Source organism: Boleophthalmus pectinirostris, unplaced genomic scaffold, assembly GCF_026225935.1.
Source record: "Boleophthalmus pectinirostris isolate CB_2022bp ecotype Guang Dong unplaced genomic scaffold, ASM2622593v1 HiC_scaffold_20, whole genome shotgun sequence".
NCBI classification, from domain to species: domain Eukaryota; kingdom Metazoa; phylum Chordata; class Actinopteri; order Gobiiformes; family Gobiidae; genus Boleophthalmus; species Boleophthalmus pectinirostris.
Window position 1 is genome coordinate 15,553,170 of NW_026571153.1, and position 20,869 is coordinate 15,574,038.

The 20,869-nt window shown below is 42.3% G+C and overlaps 1 protein-coding gene across 3 annotated transcripts in view; it reads right to left on the minus strand.

The window, feature by feature from the left end:
- The window catches only part of ppargc1a (peroxisome proliferator-activated receptor gamma, coactivator 1 alpha), a 57,098-nt gene that overhangs the window by 12,319 nt on the left and 23,910 nt on the right, over window positions 1-20,869 (minus strand). Inside the window, exons 3-10 of one of the 3 annotated variants that reach the window (XM_055156669.1) lie at window positions 16,390-16,581; window positions 14,644-14,769; window positions 13,293-13,617; window positions 11,499-11,544; window positions 11,229-11,302; window positions 5,413-6,496; window positions 2,642-2,728; window positions 485-605 (exon numbers count right to left, since the gene is read on the minus strand). In XM_055156669.1, coding sequence (XP_055012644.1) covers window positions 485-605; window positions 2,642-2,728; window positions 5,413-6,496; window positions 11,229-11,302; window positions 11,499-11,544; window positions 13,293-13,617; window positions 14,644-14,769; window positions 16,390-16,581 — 2,055 coding nt within the window. Of the gene's footprint in view, window positions 1-484; window positions 606-2,641; window positions 2,729-5,412; window positions 6,497-11,228; window positions 11,303-11,498; window positions 11,545-12,392; window positions 13,618-14,643; window positions 14,770-16,389; window positions 16,585-20,869 lie in introns of all 3 variants that reach the window. The other 2 variants (XM_020923853.2, XM_055156668.1) reach the window with 2 other exon arrangements.

Here is a 20,869-nt window from a genome sequence, read left to right on the forward strand (position 1 = left end):
CGTCATTTACGGTGCGCTTTATCAACGGGTGGTCGCCGCTGGAAACCTGACTAATGTCATACTGAGACAAAGAGAGGGGAGGTATAGAGGAAATGCCAAATTTGCAGGCTGCATACAGGAAATATTATGAGTTCAAATTTGTTTTTTCCTTGTGTCCTGAGCTGACATTTCAGTTTTCCTTTTGGCTTTTCCATCTTAGGGTTGTCACAGCAAATCCACATAGCATGCAGGAATTTGTACATTAACAAGCATGTTCACGCAAAAATGAAATATCTTGGAATATATCTTCTACTATCACTACATACCTTTGGCTTTTTGCAATTTGCATATTTGATTTAACATGTTTTTACCAGAGCCCCTCCCTGACCCTAAGTTCTTTTTGTCATGGGTAAAGCAATAAACATACATAAACAACGAAGGTCTGTCGCTGTACGGATTGGCCAGAAAAACATTTAAAACAACAGACTGGTATAGTTTGACTTACGATAGCTTTTTGCTTCTGCCGGTCTTTCTGCTCAGCTCGCTCAAACTCTCGCTTCTCATAATCCTGGAGATGTTCCTCCCTCATCAGGCGCTCGTGTTGATACTCCTCATAACTGTCGTACCTGAAAGAAATACCACAGTAGGTTTTTTTTGGCCACAATAAAGCAATAATACAGTCACTCTCATTGTGACTTCATTGAAATAAGGACATGGGAGACGCTTTATGCCAGAAATAAAGTGAAAAGTGTAGTAAGATGTTAAATTTTAACCTTGGTAACAAAGTAGGTAGCCCTGGTAGTAAGAGAAAGTACTTCAGAAAAGGGTTTATTGTCATTGTCAGTGAACTACATTCACAAACTGGAATGTGTGTCTGTAATATAGTGCAACATAAAACAATGAGTACTAATAGTAAAACATATGGACTATGAAGCAATATCAGAAAGAAGGCATGCATAAAATAAGGTATTAGAAATAAAATAAAGTATCAGTGAAGTATAGGATAACTTTTACTTAATTACTCTCTAGATGTTATATTGGTCGCTAAGGGCTGGACATGATTACATATGAAGAATACGTGTTTTCATTATGATAAGAAGTGTACAATAAGCGCAATGGCTGTGGCGGTGATTACGTCGCCCACAGGAGGGGCCCACGGGAGAGCCGGCGAGCAGCGCGGTCGGGAGTCCGGGCTGCAGCTGTCAGCACAACTTCACATGTCATTACTTTCTGCTTAGTTAGGGCTTCATCAAGACAAGGAAAAAGTACAACTTCACTAACCCTCTCCCCTCCCTCTCTCTCCCCTCCCACCCCCCGGACTGGCACTAGACTTGTCCGTTAAGTTTGGACTGATGAGCGTCTCTGGGCTTGTCGGGTGTCATTAGGCATGTGGATGCTAAATCAGCTCAGAGAAGTGTCACTATGTTCCCGTGCCCAGACTCTGCATATGCAATCACTAGAGTCTGGAGAGAGGCACTGAGACTAGACAAGCTAAGAGAATAGAGTTGAGTTTTGTTTCATTCACACATGTTTGAGTTATCTTTTAGACTTAGACAAACTTTATTGCTCCACACGGGAAATGATTTGGACCCAGTAGCTCACACATAACAATTTTATTAGTTTGTCTACATCTCCAAAGCTCAAAATGCTCTGTACCACTTTGTGATGTCAAGTAGTGGTAGTTTTCAAGGCATATTAGTAATTCCATAAGCCTGATTCATCAGCTGATTTCACTTCGTAGAAACCGTCTGTCCTCGCAATGTTAGAATTTGTTCATTTGACCAATGCACTGCTAAAGGGTCTAACTAGTAAATTAAAGCTTTTCTCAAATCCTGTAGGAAGAAGAGTAATAACGTCTTTCCTCTTGATAAAATTCACCAAACATTTTCTTTATTACGGCTTTAAATCCTCGATCTCGGGAATCGTTGCCAACACAGAATGTATGGCTCTTCACTGATTGGCTGGTGCCCGAACTCACACTTCTGGGGTTTTTGCGAACCGTTTAGTGTATTCTGATTCCTGACCTAGTCGCTGGAGAGACATTAAATTGAGTGGAGACACTAGGTAGCGCCGGCCTGGCTACAATTCCATGGCTAAAATCATCCAAATGATTTGGTGTTTACGAGTTTAAAAACATAGTGGAGTACTTCCTGTGTACCACATGACATCAAAAACAGAGATAAGAACTTAACCTAAATACACAGTTTTTTTGTGTGTTAAACATGTGTGAATGAAACAAAACACAACTCCAGGTGTGATTTGATGAGGAAACAACATTATAACAAGATCCAAAAAAAGTGTAAAGTGTAAATTGTGATACTACTTCTTTGGAATGAGAAAAAGTTGCATAAAACAAGAAGCAGAAACCCATGAATGAAAAGACACAGCTGTTCTTCATACTGTTGGGTCATTCTTCCATGATATATCTCTACAAATAACAACACAATAATAGAAAGAGGGACACCTACTTTCAGCAAAATTTAATCAGCAAGAAGCAGTGTTTTGTATTTAATTAGTCTACATTTGGCTACCCTCTCCTGGAAGCATGGGGTCATTTGAGCAGAGCGTTAATGTTAGAAAGCTGTGCCCTCATCTGTGTAATATAGCCTAGCTCAGCAAAGGTTAATAACTGAAAACAAAAATATCTCATAAAAAGTCCTACCTTTGCCTGCGGCTGAGAGGAGAGCGGGACCGAGGGCTTTTGTGAGTCCTGGAACGGAAAGTGCTGGATTCTGTGTTCTGACGAGCCCTGAAGAATACAAAAAAGAATCTACATTTTAAAACATTTTACCTACATCAAAATCACAAGTAAGTACAATACTACTCTAATAATACTCTACATCTTTACTACTACTACTTATTTGTCATTATTGGCACTATTTATTACAATAAGTTCTGCTATTTCTATCTCTACTTCTACAATAAGAGACACTATTATGTTCAGATAGACACATGGATAGTAGATAGAGTGTCAGAACCTCCAGTAAAGTTACATACCGCATCTTTAAGTGTAGTTTCTTTCAACTCCCCTTACACAGAAAGTGGCCTTGATATCACACAGAACTTTTTATACACTTGAGCCATGAGCACCTATGTACCTGTACTATGTAAGTTGCATGAGACCTGGTCAATACTGTGGATGTTAGTGGGCCGACTAGCGAGGCTAACTCTGTACTCCTTACACTTCCTTTGCTCAATTATTGAAGTGCTGAAGAAGGAAGCCTTGAATAATGGAAGGAGAGAAGTTTGGGGGAACGCTCTGAGGCGTGGGGATGGCAGTTTGGATAGATTGAGGATCTTACACTGTAAAACATTCATCACAGAACTGGGATTTTGAGAATTATTTGTGTTAAAAATCTATTTATCTGTACCAGTGAATGAATATAACAACCTTTTTGTAGTGTCATTTTTTAACTCCAATCCCTAAGTACCCCCGTCTGAAGGCTTGTCAGTGATAGAATTGATTTACTGTATAATTTGTGAGCAAGATGTAGAACAAGAGTGCATCTAAAAAGGTTTTCTCCTGCCTGAGTGAAGTCGGCTGACCTTATAAACAAACTGCATTATTTTTTCACTCAAACAAACAAATATTTCTATGAACAGTAATATTCTGTAAGATTCAGCACTGAAGATTAAATGTCTCGAACGAAATGGAGGCGAAGAAACCACCATCCCTACAGTTTGAGGACTAAATTTACTACATAAACTCGAGATGGGCGAAATATTGGTTCCAGCTTCAGTATCACTTGATATTGCAAATATTGGTATCACTCGTCATCTGTCCTCGATACTGATATTCTCCACTGACTTTTTAGCACTACCCCATTCTCTGTGTGCACTTTTTAAACACCAATGAGCCAAAATGAAAATAGAACTGTTTATATCTCAGATTGTTACTATTTTTACAGACGAGAAAAGTTTATTTATTAAGAATATTGGTTATTCCATCCATCCATTTTCGTCCGCTTATCCGGGGCCGGGTCGCGGGGGCAGCAGCCTAAGCAGGGACTCCCAGACTTCCTTCACCCCAGACACGTCCTCCAGCTCCTCCGGGGGGACCCCGAGGTGTTCCCAGGCCAGCAGAGAGACATAGTCCCTCCAGCGTATCCTGGGTCTTCCCCGGGGCCTCCTCCCAGTGGGACATGCCCAGAACACCTCCCGAGGGAGGTGCCCAGGAGGCATCCAGAACAGATGCCCGAGCCACTTCAACTGGCTCCTCTTGACGTGGAGGAGCAGCAGCTCTACTCAGAGCTAGTCCCGTGTGACTGAGCTCCTCACCCTATCTCTAAGGGAGCGCCCAGCCACCCTGCGGAGGAAACTCATTTTGAGCGCTTGTATCTGCGATCTCATCCTTTCGGTCACTATCCAGAGCTCATGACCACCGTTGTGGTGAAGAGGGAGCTGAGTCGAAAGGCGAAGCTTTCGATTTATCGGTCAGTCTTCGTTCTTACTCTCACTTGTGGTCATATTGGTTAGTGGCCTAAAAAAAAATCCAGGTCAGCCCATCCCGAATATGCACATTTTAATTTAACGATTGAGCTAAATTATTTTAATCAGTTAGGAATTATTTGGGGTTGTAGTAGACCTATCATTGTTAGCAGGTTGCTCAGAACAAGCCCACAGAAAATGAGCTCTTGGTTTTGTGTAGTAGGCTGAACTTAAAGTAATCACACAAACATAAACAATTCATAAGTCAACACAAGAGAATCGTACACTGGCAGACACTCACCAAACCGATAACCGGCAAACTAATATTACCCACTTCTCCTCTTCAGACACTAAAAACAACAGAACCCCGCAGCTCTGATCAAAGGGAACCATGGGAAATGTAGTTTCTCACACAGTACTCTGATGATAGCGGTCTCTTTTGAGTGGGGTTTTTCAGACTACATTCCCACAGCCTGGATCTCTCTTTCATCTCTGGGGATGTAAAAGAGGAGGGTTCGCCACTCGGTAAAAAACAACAGCTGCCGCTTAAAACAATAGCCCGGCATCAAACGCAAAGGCAGCGAGTGAGAGAAAGATTTAAACAAAAAGTGGATGTTAGGGACACACTCCACTTCAAGTCCTCTACGGGAGAGAGGCTCTTCTGAAGTACAGCCCCTGGCATCTTTAAAGTACTGTTTGTTTAGTGAGAGTCCATTTTTTATTAGACAGAAATGTTAAAAAAACAGGCTGGGCATCGGTTAGACTAACAGTTATTATGTTAGGGGCAAAGGAGATTTAATACTGCGATATCTTTGTTTTTTTTATATGCAGATTAATGAGTGAACTCAGAGCCAAATGACTTTGTACAGGTATGTGCGTGTAGACTGGCAGAAGGTCAAGCACCATGCCATGTGTCTCCAGGCTTTGTCCAGCAGCTCTGATACTGCTGTTTCCACTCTGAGCACCTGCAGTGAAGGGTAAAGGATGAGGCTGTGTGGGACCTACCAAGAGGAGGGGCGTCTGTCGGGTGAGCTGGAGAGAGAGCGCCTCCGGTGGTGTGAGGAGGAGCTGCGGGAGCCGGAGTGGGATCGGGACCTGGAGCGTGACCCGCTGCTGGTCCAGCAGAAAGGCCTGCTGGGAGACAGGAGCAGGGAGGAGGGCGGGGATACAGAGCCTCGTGAGGGGGAGCAGCTGGATGGAGGGGACGAGGAGGAGGGAGAGCAGGGGGAGCAATCGAACAGGAGGTCCAGAGGAGTGCCCTCCCAGGGGTACAGGAAACGGTTCTCCCGCCCCACATCCAGGTCATCATGGAAGGGCAGGAAGCCTGGGTGCAGGTAGCTGGATCCGGGCAGCCGTGGGGAACTGTCAGAGGCCTCCTCTGGAGATGGAGGAGCTGCAGACTTCACTTCTCTCTCCGGGCTGTAGAGCGCTTGTGTTGGGATACCAAAGTGCTTGTTGAGCTCTGCTCGGATTTCCTGGTCGCGCATGGGTTTCCGGTTGTTGGAAGAGGATTGGTCACACGGGACCTCTTGTGAAGGGTTTTCTGTCTCCTTCATTTGGGCTGCCTCCTTTTTGTGCTGCTCAGCCAAAGACATGGATGAAGCCGACATTGGGGAAGATGAGAATGGCAATGAAGATGGGGGCATAGTTAAGTCCTTACATTCCACATGCCTGTCGTCTGGAGGTGTGACCTCTGCTGTAGTGCTTGGAGCGGTGGCCGTGCTGCCGTCCTTCTTGGCATTTGCTGTTGCCTGGCAGTAGTCGTGGTCACTGTGTCCACGAGACCGCTTGTTGCTAGTGCTACGTTGGTCCTCGGCAGCGCCCCCTGCTGAGTGCAGGGAGAAAGGGAGAGCGCTGGCCGCTTTGCTCAGCTGGGCATACAGCTCAGTCTGTTCGGGACCCTTTCTAGTGGGGCCCCCGCCTGAGGCACCTGGGGCCGGGGCCAAAGCGCCGGGGCCCGCCTCGCTCTGCTTGGCTCTTTTGCACGCCAAGGCTGAGGAGGAACATGAAGACAACTTGGTTTTGAGAGATGCTTTGAAAGGATTCTCTTGACTGACTTTGTGTGGGGGCGTAGTAGGTGGTGTCAGACCTGAAGAGAAAGAGAAAGACACAAAGGTTTGTGAAGAACCATTAATTTAAATGGAGTCATAATCCAAATCTACCCAAATAGCCCTCAACTCCTCCCCTCGTCTATAAATGCAGCGTGCTTTATGGGCACTGGCCATAGAGACATGTCTGATTAAAATATTCACTTTCACCAGGCCTAATCCTGAGCTCAATTTTATTGCAATCTTGACAGATTAATGTAATGCTTGGTGTAACTTAATATGGTGGTGTTGTTATATGGGTGACTTGCCATCCGGTTCCTTTCTGACCTTGGAAAGATCCCCTTTTTAAAAAACACAACATAAAACCAAGCAGAGGACAAACCTAATGCATGGGCACGTGCGATACAGTATCCGCCCCACAATGGACACCTGCCAAGTCATCAGAATAAAACACTATGGCTTTTATCATTCAAAAGAGGTGAGGAGTGCCTGCTGTTTTCAGCACGTTCAATATCAGGGTTTAAATGACATGTCCATCTACTTGCCCCTTGTATAAGAATGGAGAATAGGAAATACAAAATACATTCTTGATTTGAGTGTTGCCACGGAGAAATGTCTTAATTGTGCAAGTTTGGCAAATGGACCATCATTCTTCTGAGACAGTACGTCCTACCCAATCACCCCCTCCCCTCTGCCCCAACCCCTCCTCCTACAGATTTATAACCAGACAGATGGCATTTATATAGGAAATCCTGAGATGAGCCTACTTTATAGCACTGTTAATGCACTCACACAAACGCACCATCGCCATTACTCTCATTCGAGGCAGGGGTCTTGTACATTCCTTCTCTCTTCTCCCTCCTGTCTCTCTACCTGTCTTCCTTCTTTGGCGTTTTGTCTCTCGTCTGTCTCACAAACATGCCCACACAGCCGTACCAGTGCACTCACAGTCTCGAGTCAGCCACTTTGAAACACCTACGCTCTCCTCTGTTCCTTCTTATAATGCACCGCTCTTCCCTCCTTTGCAGGCGAATTGCACCAAATGACAGCTATTAGTATTAAATCCAGTGTTAGTGCCGGGAAGACAGCTTGGCAAAAAGACTGACTGAGTGAGGCGGGTACATAAATATTCTGACTTGCTGTGTTTGGAATGGCAGATCTAGGGGCTTATCATAGTCCTAGTTATTACCGGGAATGTCTATATGTTTCTATGCAAAAGACAGTTTCTAATATACAGTCTGTGGCAATGGGGATTTGCCGATGTGTAAACACCATAGAATATTTTCCCTTACATTATTATTATTATTTTGGTGTAACATTGGATAACTTAAAGCATATTTTCCTTTGGAACTTGCTCAATTTTGTTAAGAGGGACCACGGCACTGTAATATGGTTTTGGATATGGAAGTTTCAATTCAAGAAGTTCTTCTAGTTTGCCTTCTTTGCAGTGTAAAAAACGTAACTGGCAATAGAAAAAAAAAAGTCAATGGGAGGTCTTCTCATTGCACTGTAAACTTAAACAATACTACATCAGGTGATCACACTAATAAGGGTGACAACTAGACAAAATCCAGTTTCACTTCGAATTTCAAATAAAATAAAATCAAATAAAATAGACTGTTGGGCTGCCTTAGTCTTTGTAAATAATGGCTATTATAATGGCAGACATAAGGATATAGATTCGCTTGATTCCAATGAAACGGAAAGCCAGTCAGAAAAGGGAGGGGTCTGCAGCGCAATGAAGCACCATCTGTCCAAAACAATGTACGCGTGGGGTCATAAAGTAGCAGCCATTAGTGACGGGGGTGAAATAAATCAGAATTAGATAAATATGTGCCTCTCAGTCAAACTCGCTCATGATGGATGGTCCACAGATGCCGACACCAATCATGGAGCTGTCAGCGGGCGAACGCCAAAGAAGGAGAGAGGAGAGAAAGGAAGCGAGTGTATCCAAATCATTTCCCCCGTCCAGCTGGAAATTGAGAGTGCAGACCTCGGAGCGAATAACAACTCCGGGCTTAAAGAGTTGATCCGGCGGTAAGCCATGCAAATAGCAACACACACGGACCACCCCAGTGTCATGAGATACAGTAATTAAAGACAACACAGTAGAGCGGGGCAAATCTATTAGCTAGGCAGAGATTAGGCCTGAACACTGAAGTCCCAGGGGATTCACTGCCTGTTGTTGCTTTTTGTTCTTTTGGTTTGGTCAAAGAAATGCACATCCCACAGTTCAAAATAGTGGTATGATTTTGTTAAAAAGAAACTGTGGACCATGAACATGTTGGACAAATTCATTTAGAGCTGACTGACTATTATAATGGTGAAATGTCCAACTCAGAGACAATATGGTAAAAAAAAAAATGTAAAAAAAGAAAAAAAAAAGAAGTTAATCTGTTAAAGGTGTAAGTGTAACTGTTCAGGTGGAGGTTCTACCACCTACTTCTTATTTATTTGCCTAGAATATTCCACACATTGAAATGAACGTTCACTGACTCCACAAAGATAAGCAAATGATGCCACAAAACCAAGTTGCTGGTCAGATCTGTGGAGAGGCAAACCCCTTAACTGTAAAAATGTGTCTTTTATAAGGTACTTTTAAGCAAGAAAACCCATGTGTATTTGAGTAAACGCTGGATAGAGAATGCCGTGCTGTGGAACCTTCCAGGTGAAATTATAACACCTCTGTGGAGAGAGGCAGGTGATGGAACCTCCACCGCAAAAGTTAAACAAACTCTATGGCATGCACAAGCTTTTGTTATCAGGCCAATAAAAAGAGCAAAAATCACATAGTGTTGTTTTAATACGCCTGGCAACAAGACAGGCCCATATCTACAGATGTTATCTTTCAATGAAGCCACTATTACTACACCACCTCATAAAGGTATAAAGTAATAGTGAACTGGCAGTGCTCCATGGAAAGTTTCAAGTAGTTTGAAGGTGAATTGTGGAACAGTGCGCTGGCCTAACCTCCATCTGGTTATAAGTCACTGCACAATAATCGCCATTGTCGTTAAACGTTACTTTTAATCCTCGTAGGACCTCTAACTCACGATCTTTCACCTTCACTTACTGGGATTTATACACACTAAAACGCTTAATATTCAATACAAATTCTCCAACGAATGTCCGGCTGTTTCTGAGGTCTGGCCGCAGGTTAGTTAAACTCAACCATGCACAGTTAATGGGAACGAATATTAACTGCCCGATTGCCCTAGAGCTTTTTAGACTGTTTCTTTTAGGTCTCACCAATCATGACCTTTGCCCTTAGAAGCTTATCTATACATAAGGGTTAAACAGCACTTTGACCAAGGTCAGAGGTTTAATTTAAGACTTCTCCTGGGGTTTGGTGCACACAGCAAAATAGAACTGGGGTAGACAAACAGCCCCCAACATTTAGCTTGGAAAGAAAATATACTGCTAAGACTAGAATTTATATGTTAGTATATATATGCAGCATTAAAGCTACAGTATGTAACATTTCCCTTTGCCTGAAATGTTCAACACTATGGCACTGCACTTATGTATCTCCATGGAGACAAGCAGGTGGCGCCAGCAGTGAGAATGCATGTATTTTAACGGAATCAATCCAAGATATATAGTTTAATGCTAGCCAGATTCATCAGACGGTTTCACTTCGTAGAAACCGTCTGACCTCGCAGCATGAGAATATGTTCGCTTGACGGTCGGCGGGTACTTTTTTCATTTAACCAGTCGCTACTATTTGGTTGTGACATATGTAATGAGCCGTTAACGGGGCTGACTAGTATATTAAGCTTTTCCCAAATCTCGTAGGAAGACGGGCAATAACGTCTTTCCCCTTGATAAAATTCACCAAACATTCTCTTTGTTCCGGCTTTAAATCCTCAGTCTCGGGAATCGTTGCCAACACAGAATCTATGGCTCTTCGCTGATTGGCTGGTGCCCGAACTCGCACTTCTGGAGTTTTACGAACCGTCTAGTGTATTCTGATTCCTGACCTAGTCGCTGGAGAAAAATTTAATTTAGCAGAGGGATGCCAACCTGACTAGTTTAATGCCATAGTGTCGAACATTCCTGGCAATACTGTTTCTGTGGAGACAGGCAAAGTTACATAGTGCACCTTTAAGTAGTGGTAGTGGTGATAGTAGCAGTGATGGCGATGACAGTAGTATAGTGTTTCAGTTTGATGTCAGATGCCCTCCCTTCCCGCAACCAGCTGATTTGTTAGCTCATCTATTTGGATTCATTACAAACTATGATCAAGCCAATAAATACTAATAGGGTTGAAATGATTATGATTACTAATATTATCACTTTAATTAAATCTATATATTATATTGACAGAGCAGCATGCTTACATTGTACTTACACTGAAGTCCCATGTCAGTTGATCAAATTGCATGTACGTCTATAGGGACATGGCCAAGATAGGGAAAACTGAATTATGCAGTAAAACCAATTAAAACAATAACACTGCCAATTCAATTTCTACTGATGCATGGACTAAGCAAGCCGACAGTCAGAGCGCATTAGATCTGATAGGGGAGCGGCATATTAACTCAAAGGGGGCAGAGGTGGGTGAGTGGGAGGGGCTTGCTAATAAACCCGCATGGAGATTGGCTACTCTAATCAATACTGTGGCACATAAAACTCTCCCTTCACCTTGAACTTTGAACTCTGATGAAAGCAGGATTAACCCATTTAAAAGCCAGGAGTGGCAAAACGCAATGACTCATGTGAAAATTTTATATGCTGAGTTAATTACTTTCTTCTTGTAGAGTATATGCTTACCTGGAGTTCCAGCGATCTCCACGCTTAATGTGCGTTCAATGGTTTTGTTCTCAAATGGTGATCCCTTGTGGTCACTGCAAGACAAAAATATGAAATGTATAACTTTCCAATAACGCAGAATGAAAAGTGTTATGCTTTTGTGAGATAAGTAATGGAAATGAGTGTCACAAAAATGCCTCAACTTGGAATCTAGTCTTGGATTCTACTTTTTCCTTTGTTTTTTTTTTTTTTTTTTTCCTGAAATAATGTGGAAAAACTTCTCGCACTTACTTTGGAGACTCTGGGGTCAAAGGAAGTGGCAAGGTGGTTGGTTTGGCTGCAGAACACAAAGGAGCATTGATAATTATTGATCTAGTCATAACACTCACATTCTGCAACAATTAATTTCAAATTGGCTCATTAATAAAGCAATTATCACTACAAAACACCCAACCCATGTTAGAAAAACGTCTACCGAGACTATTTGCTACAAAACTTTAAGATTGACCCCATTCTTAAACAGTAGGTTTTTAGACTGTCCACTCGGTGAGGCAGGATGATGTGATGAGACATGTATCACGGGGCCTAACACACACACCCAGCTTAAATGAAAAAAGCAACAACAAGCAAGACGGAAGATGGAGTTAAGAACAGACAGCGACAATGCCACAGACAAGACAATGACAGTGGGTGAGCCCCTCTCTGGACAGTAAAGTCATAAATGGCATGCACCAAACGCAGAGGAGGGGGAAACAGGAAGAAAGGAGAGTCAGAGAAGCTTGTGCAGTTGCCCGAGGCTCTGGCCGCCTTGTGCTCCAGCAAAAGGGACATGGCTCTAAAGTGCAGCCCGGGCTCCCAGACTAAAGTCCATATCAGCACACTCTGCTCAATCAGCCAAACAGGGTTCAAGGGTCAACTTTATGAATACAAGACATACAGTAGCAAAACAAGGCTCGCCCCATTTCCCACCCCCTCCTTTTTGCTAATTTTAATTTAAAAGACTGCCTCTGGGACTAGCAAAAAGCATTGGCTAGCAGGCTGTTTGTTGTGGGTGCCCTCCGAATGACTGTTAGATTCAAATTAGAATACATGTTAGTCGTGAAGTCAAACTGGGAAGTGGTTAGAGCAGGAGAGGGAGAAGAGAGAGCAGAAATAAGGCCAGTGGGGGGATGCAGTCATGATTACCTAACAATGGGTGGCCCTGGTCGTCGGGGTGCTCGCTGAGTGCCTGCCTGTGTGGGTGCCCTTGCCCTGGTATGAAGCAGGGAGGGACAGGGAACAGTGGGCTGGGCAGGCCCTGTGAGAGCATTGCAGCCACACTGCTGCCCATGACATCATCATAATCAACAACACCATCATCATTATCAGCTTCATCAGGCTCCTCCCCACAGTGCCCCCTGCTGGGCCACCCCAGCTCCAGTCCAAAGCCCATGTTTAGGCCTGAGTCTGTCTCTAGGTCAAAGGTCATAGGGGACAGTAGGGGCCCAGATCCAGGCTCCTCAGCCTCATGGTTCCTAACAGACTTTGTATCATTCTGCTCTTCCTTGTCCATGTGTGGCTCTGTCAGGAAGGGGCTCTCAGACCTGGGGGGTGACTGTTTTTTGAGGGAAGGGGGTATGGGACTAGGGCTGCGTGTGTGTAGCTGGACCTGGTAGTGGGCAGGCTTGTGTTTGGAGGTGAGCAGCTGGCTGAGTAAGGGGTGGCCTGGCTTCTCCTCTCTTTTCTTTATGGTCAGTGTGATGTGTCTGCGTGGTGCTTGTTGGGCACCACTAGTGTTCCTATGGCCTTGCCTGCCAAAGCCCCCACTAGCCTGAGTGGCACCTGCAGCCCCTCGGCAATGCCCACAGCTGTGACTCGCCTCTCTGGGAGGGAGGGAATAAGAATGCATATACCTAATAAAGCTAGCGGCGGCCAGGCGGGCGGCCTCGCCTGGCGGCCTTCCTTCTTCACTGGGCGCCCTGTGCTCCAGTTTGGGACAGACATGGCCACAGCCCTGGGACTTCTGATCATGGTGAGCATGGCACCGCTGCCACTTCCCAGCCCCAACACCAGGCACACTACAATCGCCTGCAGCCCGGCGCTCACCTCGCTGCTGCTGCTGCTGCTGCTGCTGAGACACCGACTTCTTCTTGGACGCTGAACAGGTGGAGGAGCTGGAGGAAAGGGAGGAGAACGAGGAAGTGGACGATGATGAAGGCGAGGAGGAAGAGGAGGAGGCACCTAGACCCAGGACACTCTTGTCTCTGCTACTGCCGGGCCCCCAGGGGCCCCTGGCTTCACTGGCTTTGGTGTGGAGCAGGATGTCATCTGTGGCTGTCAGGTATTTGAGCAGCTCTGTGCAGGGCCGCCTCACGGGCCTGTTCTGTTGGGTCGCACCCCCACGCGCTTTGCCATTCCATGGATTCTCCGTCTGCTCAACAGGAGAGAGACAGAAAATCATTTGATTTGGTTTAAGTGCAGCTGGCAGTAATAGGAATATTAGAGTTTTAAGTGCACACAGACATAAAAGAAGAAAGGGATGGGACTGGGGAGAGGCTAAAAGTGATTCAGACAGCCCAGGCTCAGTGGTTGCCCAACTGTCTGGGAGGCAATGGTGGGAGTGCAGTCCGCCCATCATCTTAATTGCGTGGCCCTTGGAGCTCTGTACGCACACCATGTCCTCCGGGAATCCTCATTCGCTGTGCTCCAGAAACAGATGACTCAAAGGCACAGTATGAAAATAGACCGTGTGTGGAAGGTTGCAGCTCTGCAATGTGCAAACACGCTATATGCAGTCACACAATATCATCACATCCACATGCTCCTCTATATCCACAGGATTTGAGGCACCGGGGAAAGCAGAACAAATAGAGATTTCAGACATTTTTTCTCAAACAAGAGCAAATGATGACACGCTGGAAGCTAAATATGACATCCAACATAGAGCGTGTCATGTCCTGATGCCAAATGCAAAGACATTACCGAAATCACACACCCCATTTATTCACATTCACAAGCATACGATACTTTAACTGACTAGCATTAATCTTAATCAGCCCCACCCCTTCAGAAGGCACAACTCTTTAGAGATCCATCTAATGAGAATTTCAAGTCTGATATTTTGATCTTGTCATCTCAAAGCATCAATCTCACCACACAACTGCCAGGCATATTTTTTTTTCTTTCCTACACATTCCACACTCTACATGGGCGATAAGTGGAAGCACTAATGAGACTACAGTGTCTGTGCAGCGCCTGGAAAAGCCCAACAGCAATCAGCCTGTTTTCATTACGAGCTGGACTCCTGGGAGAACAAACCAGCGCTCTTTTAAAAGCGGCCACCAAGACACAAGGATGAATAAATAAATAGTAGAAAACATGAGGAGTGGAGAGGAGTCAGCGGAGGGCCACGGCGCGTATACCCTCCGCGGCTACATTTGTCACGCTTTGTCCCTACCTTGACGACGGCAGGTGGTGGTCGGATCCGGTGGTTGCTGTTGGCTGCATGGTTGTGTGCCTTGCCACCTGTGTATTGATTATAGCTGAGCTGGGAGTTTGCAGGCGCCAGGAGGAGCTTCTTCAGCTGCGAGCGGACGAGGAACAAGAGAGGAAGAAGAAGAAGAAGAAGGAGAAGCAGAAGCAGAGGGGAAGTGAGGTTATTCGGATGTTCTTTCAATTAGGCTTGTGTAATTCAAATGGTGCCGTGGTGGAGTGGAGCAGGAAATTATAAGAGGAAAGTAATTAGATAATTTCACTGAAGACATTTAACTAAGTACATTTAGTAGTGTCATTCTGTTAGTTGAATGGTGTGAATAAGTAGTGTAAAAAATACCACAACAAATCGAAAACATCATATATATATATATATATATGATCTGAATACTACTTTTATCTGTTTTTGTGCAGTATCATTTGAAGTAAGAAAACCTTTAGTTGTGTACAAAAAGTATTTAATTTATGAGACTGAGCTACATGATAACCCAGGTCACATTTCCCAGTGTTTCTATGTAAACAGCACAAAGCTTCTCTAATGTGTTGGAGTAAACAGTGCTGTCAGTTGGTCTAAAGGTCATATAGAAACAACCAGTATGGAACCAAAAGGCAATGGTATTTTGTAACAGTCACAAGACTCCTGCTTTGTTAAATCATTTGCAACTTCTCCTGTCTCGCTCGCACGCCCTCAACCTACTTTGAATTGTAAAAAAAAATCATTTTCTTTTTTTAAATCTTGTTTGTTATTAATGCTAGATTCTAGTGTCTGTCTCAAGAGAGTTTGAATCAAGGTCCTAAATTAAAGCCAAAACAAAGATGCTAATTCACAGTAGACCTTTTTTTGTTGTTGTTGTTATTTATTTATTTATTTATTTAAGTTTTTTTTTCAGTGCAGAGGGATATGAGAGTAGACATATTTTAACTTTATAAACCAAATTCAAATCGAGACAAATATGGAAGCATGGACTTAAGAAATGATATTACAAAGTTCTATAATAAGTCTTGCACAAAATACAAGTTAGAAAGTACTACCACCAGTATTAACAACAGTACTGCTAATTTTTAGTACTTAATTTGTCTTTCGCTCATTAAAATCTAAAAAAAAAATGCACCTAACACCTATGAAATCATTAAAAAAGTATGCAGAATGTCTAAAGGGACAAATACACGTAGGGCGTAGATTTACATTACAACAAAAGCTGTACAAGATCAGTAAAAAACAATTTGTAGTTAGTTTCACTTTGTACTACAGAACAAACATACTTAGCAAAACCAGAGAGATTTCTATTCTCTTTTATCAAATACTTTAATTATGTCCCAGTTTGATTCCAGCACCCCTGACAGTTACATCCACAGTTGGCCCGGGCACTTGTTACTACACTGAGCTTCTGCCATAGTCACACTGTTATGTAATTAGCACCACATCCAATGCATTTATTCCTCTGTGCTGTTTTCTTTTTTCTTTTTTTTGCCTCGGCGCACAATGTAGGAAATGTGTCCGAGTCGGTTATGACCACACATCAGTGGGAAGAATAGGGCCTTCTGGTGCCAAGGGGTTGTCAAAGTGCCTTATCGGTTGTTCAACACAGACTGGCAGCATGCACCCGGAGCTGCAGAGTCTCCAAAACAACATGAATTTGGATGGAGGGTATAATGATGGCAAAGGGGGAGGAGAGGGGGCGAGGAGAGGAAAGGGAGGGTCGGGTCTTACCAGGGAAGGCTCCTCGGGCTCGGGGGTGTGGGGGGAGCCGCAGGGGGAGGAGGGGCAGCTCTGGTCACTGGCATTGGTCACGTCTCCGTCTGCCAAGGCCTCAAACGAAGGCAATCCGTCCTCATCCACCGGGATACTGTCCAGGGTCTCTGTAAGCACTGCCAGCAAGTTGGCCTCATTTTCCTCATCTATCTTCTTAGGAAGCGGGAATAAGAGGGAGACGCACACAGACAAATGGAGAGAAAGAAGATATAGGACATTTTAGTCAAGGGAAGTTTTTGTTTTGGATGTATTGTTGTCCTTATTGCCTGCAATCTGTTACTCAACTTTCTCCCTATAAACTACAGTACTTATTATGTACATATACTATTATTTTACTCATGAATGATACAATTTTGTTGTTAAAGAAGAACTATTGTGCTTGCGTCTGCTATATAGTTATAATCTATGACACCCGTGGATCATTATCGTATAATATGTCAATTTTAAATCACAATATTCGCCGTAAATCTCATCACAAAAAAGAGCTGCTGTCGATGGATGGCTTTCTTTTTTGCAGAATCCATATGTATATCAATGATTAGGAAAATAAAATTAGAGAACAAATTCAGCACAGAGCAGTGGGCTGATGTAAACGGGAAAAAGTGATTGGCAAAAAGGCTTAAAAATAAGCGATTCAAGATTAGTCCAACTTCCACAAATCACTCAAAATACAAATTTAGGTGAATAAAAGGTGAGGTAAAATATCTAGAACATGATTAAAAGCTTTGAAAATTGTGCATAACAGAATAAAATACAAACATAAATGCATCATCCACTGAAAAAGAACAAAAAGCATTGAATTATTAGCCTGAAATAAGTCAAATAAAAAGGTGCAAAATCAATACAAAAAGATAGATTTGTTGCAGAATGTACCCCCTTTAATAAAGTCGATTCATTTTTGTTGCCGTGGCAGAGCAGTTCAAATTCTGGCAGCTTTCTTTAAAAACTAAATTCTGCTTCTTGGAAAAGTGAGTCAAGCCTGTCACTCATATTTTAAGCACGCAGCTTACTGGACCAAAATAATATCTAGCCCCGAAAAACCCATTACGGAGGCTGACAAGTAGCAAGCATCTGGGGAAGAGAGGAATAGGCTCGGGTGGGCTGCGGTCCACAAACAAACATTGAGTATAGTGCACCTTTTTCACTTGTACATAACCAAAACAAGCTACGTGAAGTCTGTATGGTGCACTATATGTCGCATTTTTCCATGGAAGATCCGTCACCTGCTTGTCTCCATGGTGATGTTTTGGGTTTGCGTGGAATGTTTCATAGTATGGCATTAAATGTATCTAGATAATACAGTCACCCAAGTGTTTTAATACTCAGTAATTATGAATAAAATCTAGGCCTTTTGCATGATACATCTATTAACTTTTGTCAATATTTTCACCCTAATCAATGGTAGAAAGTAAAGTAGTAAAGTACTGTACTTTGGTTAAAAAAAAAAAATAGGTATCTGTTCTACACTTAACTCAGTTTTAAAGTCATTACTTTTTAATTTTACTTCACTACATTTGAGAGCAGGTATCTCTACATTTTTTAACTGAACTGAAAGTAAAAGTATTTTTTATTAATGACCTGCAGAAAAGATTGAAGGGTTTATTTTTATCAACTTCATAAGCTAAGCAAACAAATGAAACTAGGAAAAAAACAAAAAACTATCTACTGTATCCAATTGTCTCTGTTCAACCAAATTCAGCAGAAAATATCTCAAAACATGCTTGAAATACTTTTACTTTTGACTATTTTAAAATTTGTACTTTGGTATTTTTACTTAAGTAGATTTTTTATGTGACAATTTTACTTTGAATAGAGTTTGTTTTTTTTGTTCTGGTGTCTCTTACTATCTGAACTGACTACTTCTTCCACCAATGCTCCTAATGATGTTGGTAGATGAAGCTCGCGCAAACTCCACTCAGTATTTTCAATGTATTTATATATTTATTTTGCAGGGTGTGAGCGAGACAGCTTGTTCGTGCCGCTCAGCTCCACTTTGATGTGCCAGAACAGTTGCTGCAGCTGGCCGCTTAATGGCCGAGATGATGCACCAAATGTGAGGAAAACAGGCACAGAGGAGCTGATAGTAGTACCATCGGGGACTGGAGAAGAACTTACAAAACACAACTTACTATAATGGCTATTTTATATCAAGTGAGTAACATATTTTCTTGGTTAATATCAGTTTAGTCTTTTGGGAGTCTTCCAAAGCATAGCAATTGCAGTTTGATTTTAATTAAGAAGCCTATGTCCAAGTGTAATATTTGATTCTATTGAGCTGAAATAATATATGTTATAATTCCAAGATTTTTTTGTGTTTAAATTGTTATTTAATTTACGACACGACCTACTTGTTGTTATTATTACAAGACCTGCTGCTGCTGCTACTGCTGCTACTACAACTACTACCACTACTACTACTATTGCTGCTACTACTGCTGCTACTACTACTACTACTACTAGCTAGTGCGACTACTATTACTACTACTACTACTACTACTACTGCTACTGCGACTACTATTACTACTACTACTACTATTGCTGCTACTACTGCTGCTACTACTACTACTACTACTACTATGCTGCTACTACTACTACTACTACTACTACTGCTGCTGCTACTACTACTACTTACTACTACTACTGCTACTACTACTGCTGCTACTACTACTACTGCTACTACTACTACTACTGCTGCTACTACTACTACTACTACTGCTACTACTACTACTGTTACTACTACTACTGCTGCTACTACTACTACTGCTGCTACTACTACTACTGCAGCTACTACTACTACTACTACTACTACTACTACTACTACTATTGCTGCTACTACTACTGCTACTACTACTACTGCTGCTGCTACTACTGCTGCTACTACTACTGCTACTACTACTACTACTGCTGCTACTACTACTGCTGCTACTACTACTACTGCTGCTACTACTACTACTACTACTACTACTACTACTACTACTACTACTGTGACTACTATTACTACTACTAGTACTACTGCTGCTACTGCTACTGCTGCTAATACAAAGCCTTCTGCCAAAATTTTACTACCAATACTACTCTGACTATAAGCCTGCTACTACTGAGGGCAAAAATACTTTCCAATATGAAAATGCCTATTTCCAAGTCATAACATGAACAGAGCTTAAGTCCAATAGTAACATCAGATTCACTAGTTGCTATTCACTAGAAGAAAAACCTAAACGTAGTTTCAAGATTCAAGATTTTATTGTCATTGTCAGAGCATCAAACACTGCATAGTTTTAATGTAAAGTGCAACACCATAACCCCACAAATAATGGAAGATACACGTCAATAATAAGATAAACTCGCCATGCCAGTACAAAACGTGTAAAATCTGCAGGACTGTATTTTGTATGTGCAAGTTACAGTAACAACCCAGGAGACTAGAAGCCAGCGGAAAGATAAACAGCCTCATCGCCATGGGACACTGCGTGGCTATCCCAGCAAGAACAAACCCTTCCATGCACACTATTAGATTAGCATTGGCCAGTGTTATGGTAAGGGCTGTCCCAAACTCAAACCACAAGATCCTGTAACCTGAAGCTTAATATATCTCTACAGAAATATATATGATAAACGATATTACTGAAACTACTTAACGCCACTGACTAGTTATAGTTCATTTGTCAAGTCTTAAAATAATATGAATTACAAGCTCTTTGCTTAAATGTATTGTTTTCAGTAGCTTATAAACATAAACTACATATCATAATTCATTTCAGTGCAAACTCTTGAAATTATGTAACACACAGATCTTAACCTGAAGCTATATATCTACAGAAATATATATAACTGATAAATATGACACTATTACATGAAACTGACCCACACCTCAAACCACAAGATCCTGCAACCTGAAGCTTAATATATCTCTACAGAAATATATAATGATAAACGATATTACTGAAACTACTTAACGCCACTGACTAGGGATGTAACAATAACAAAAATATCACGATATCATTTGTCAAAAGTCTTAAAATAATATCGAATTACAAGTCTCTTTGCTTAAATGTATTGTTTTACAGTAGCTTATAAACATAGGGAACTACATATCCCATAATTCATTTCAGTGCAACACAGAGAAATATGTTTTTTACTTGAATTCTTGGGATTATGTAAAAATTCACACCACAATCTTATCAAGGTATTTTAAAAGCAGAAACGTGTCCTATCTACAATTAAAACAGCCTCTCCAAAATATTGCAATAAATATCATACCGTGATAATATCGTACCGAGAGATTTGGATATCTTTTCCTACCACTGACACAAAAGCTATAAGGCAGGATAATACGAGTAAACCATTTCAAAAGGTTTATAATAAGCCTTAGAAGTGACTTATTCAACCCTTTGCAGCTCAAATCGTAGTGTATTACAACTAAGATAACAAGAATTTG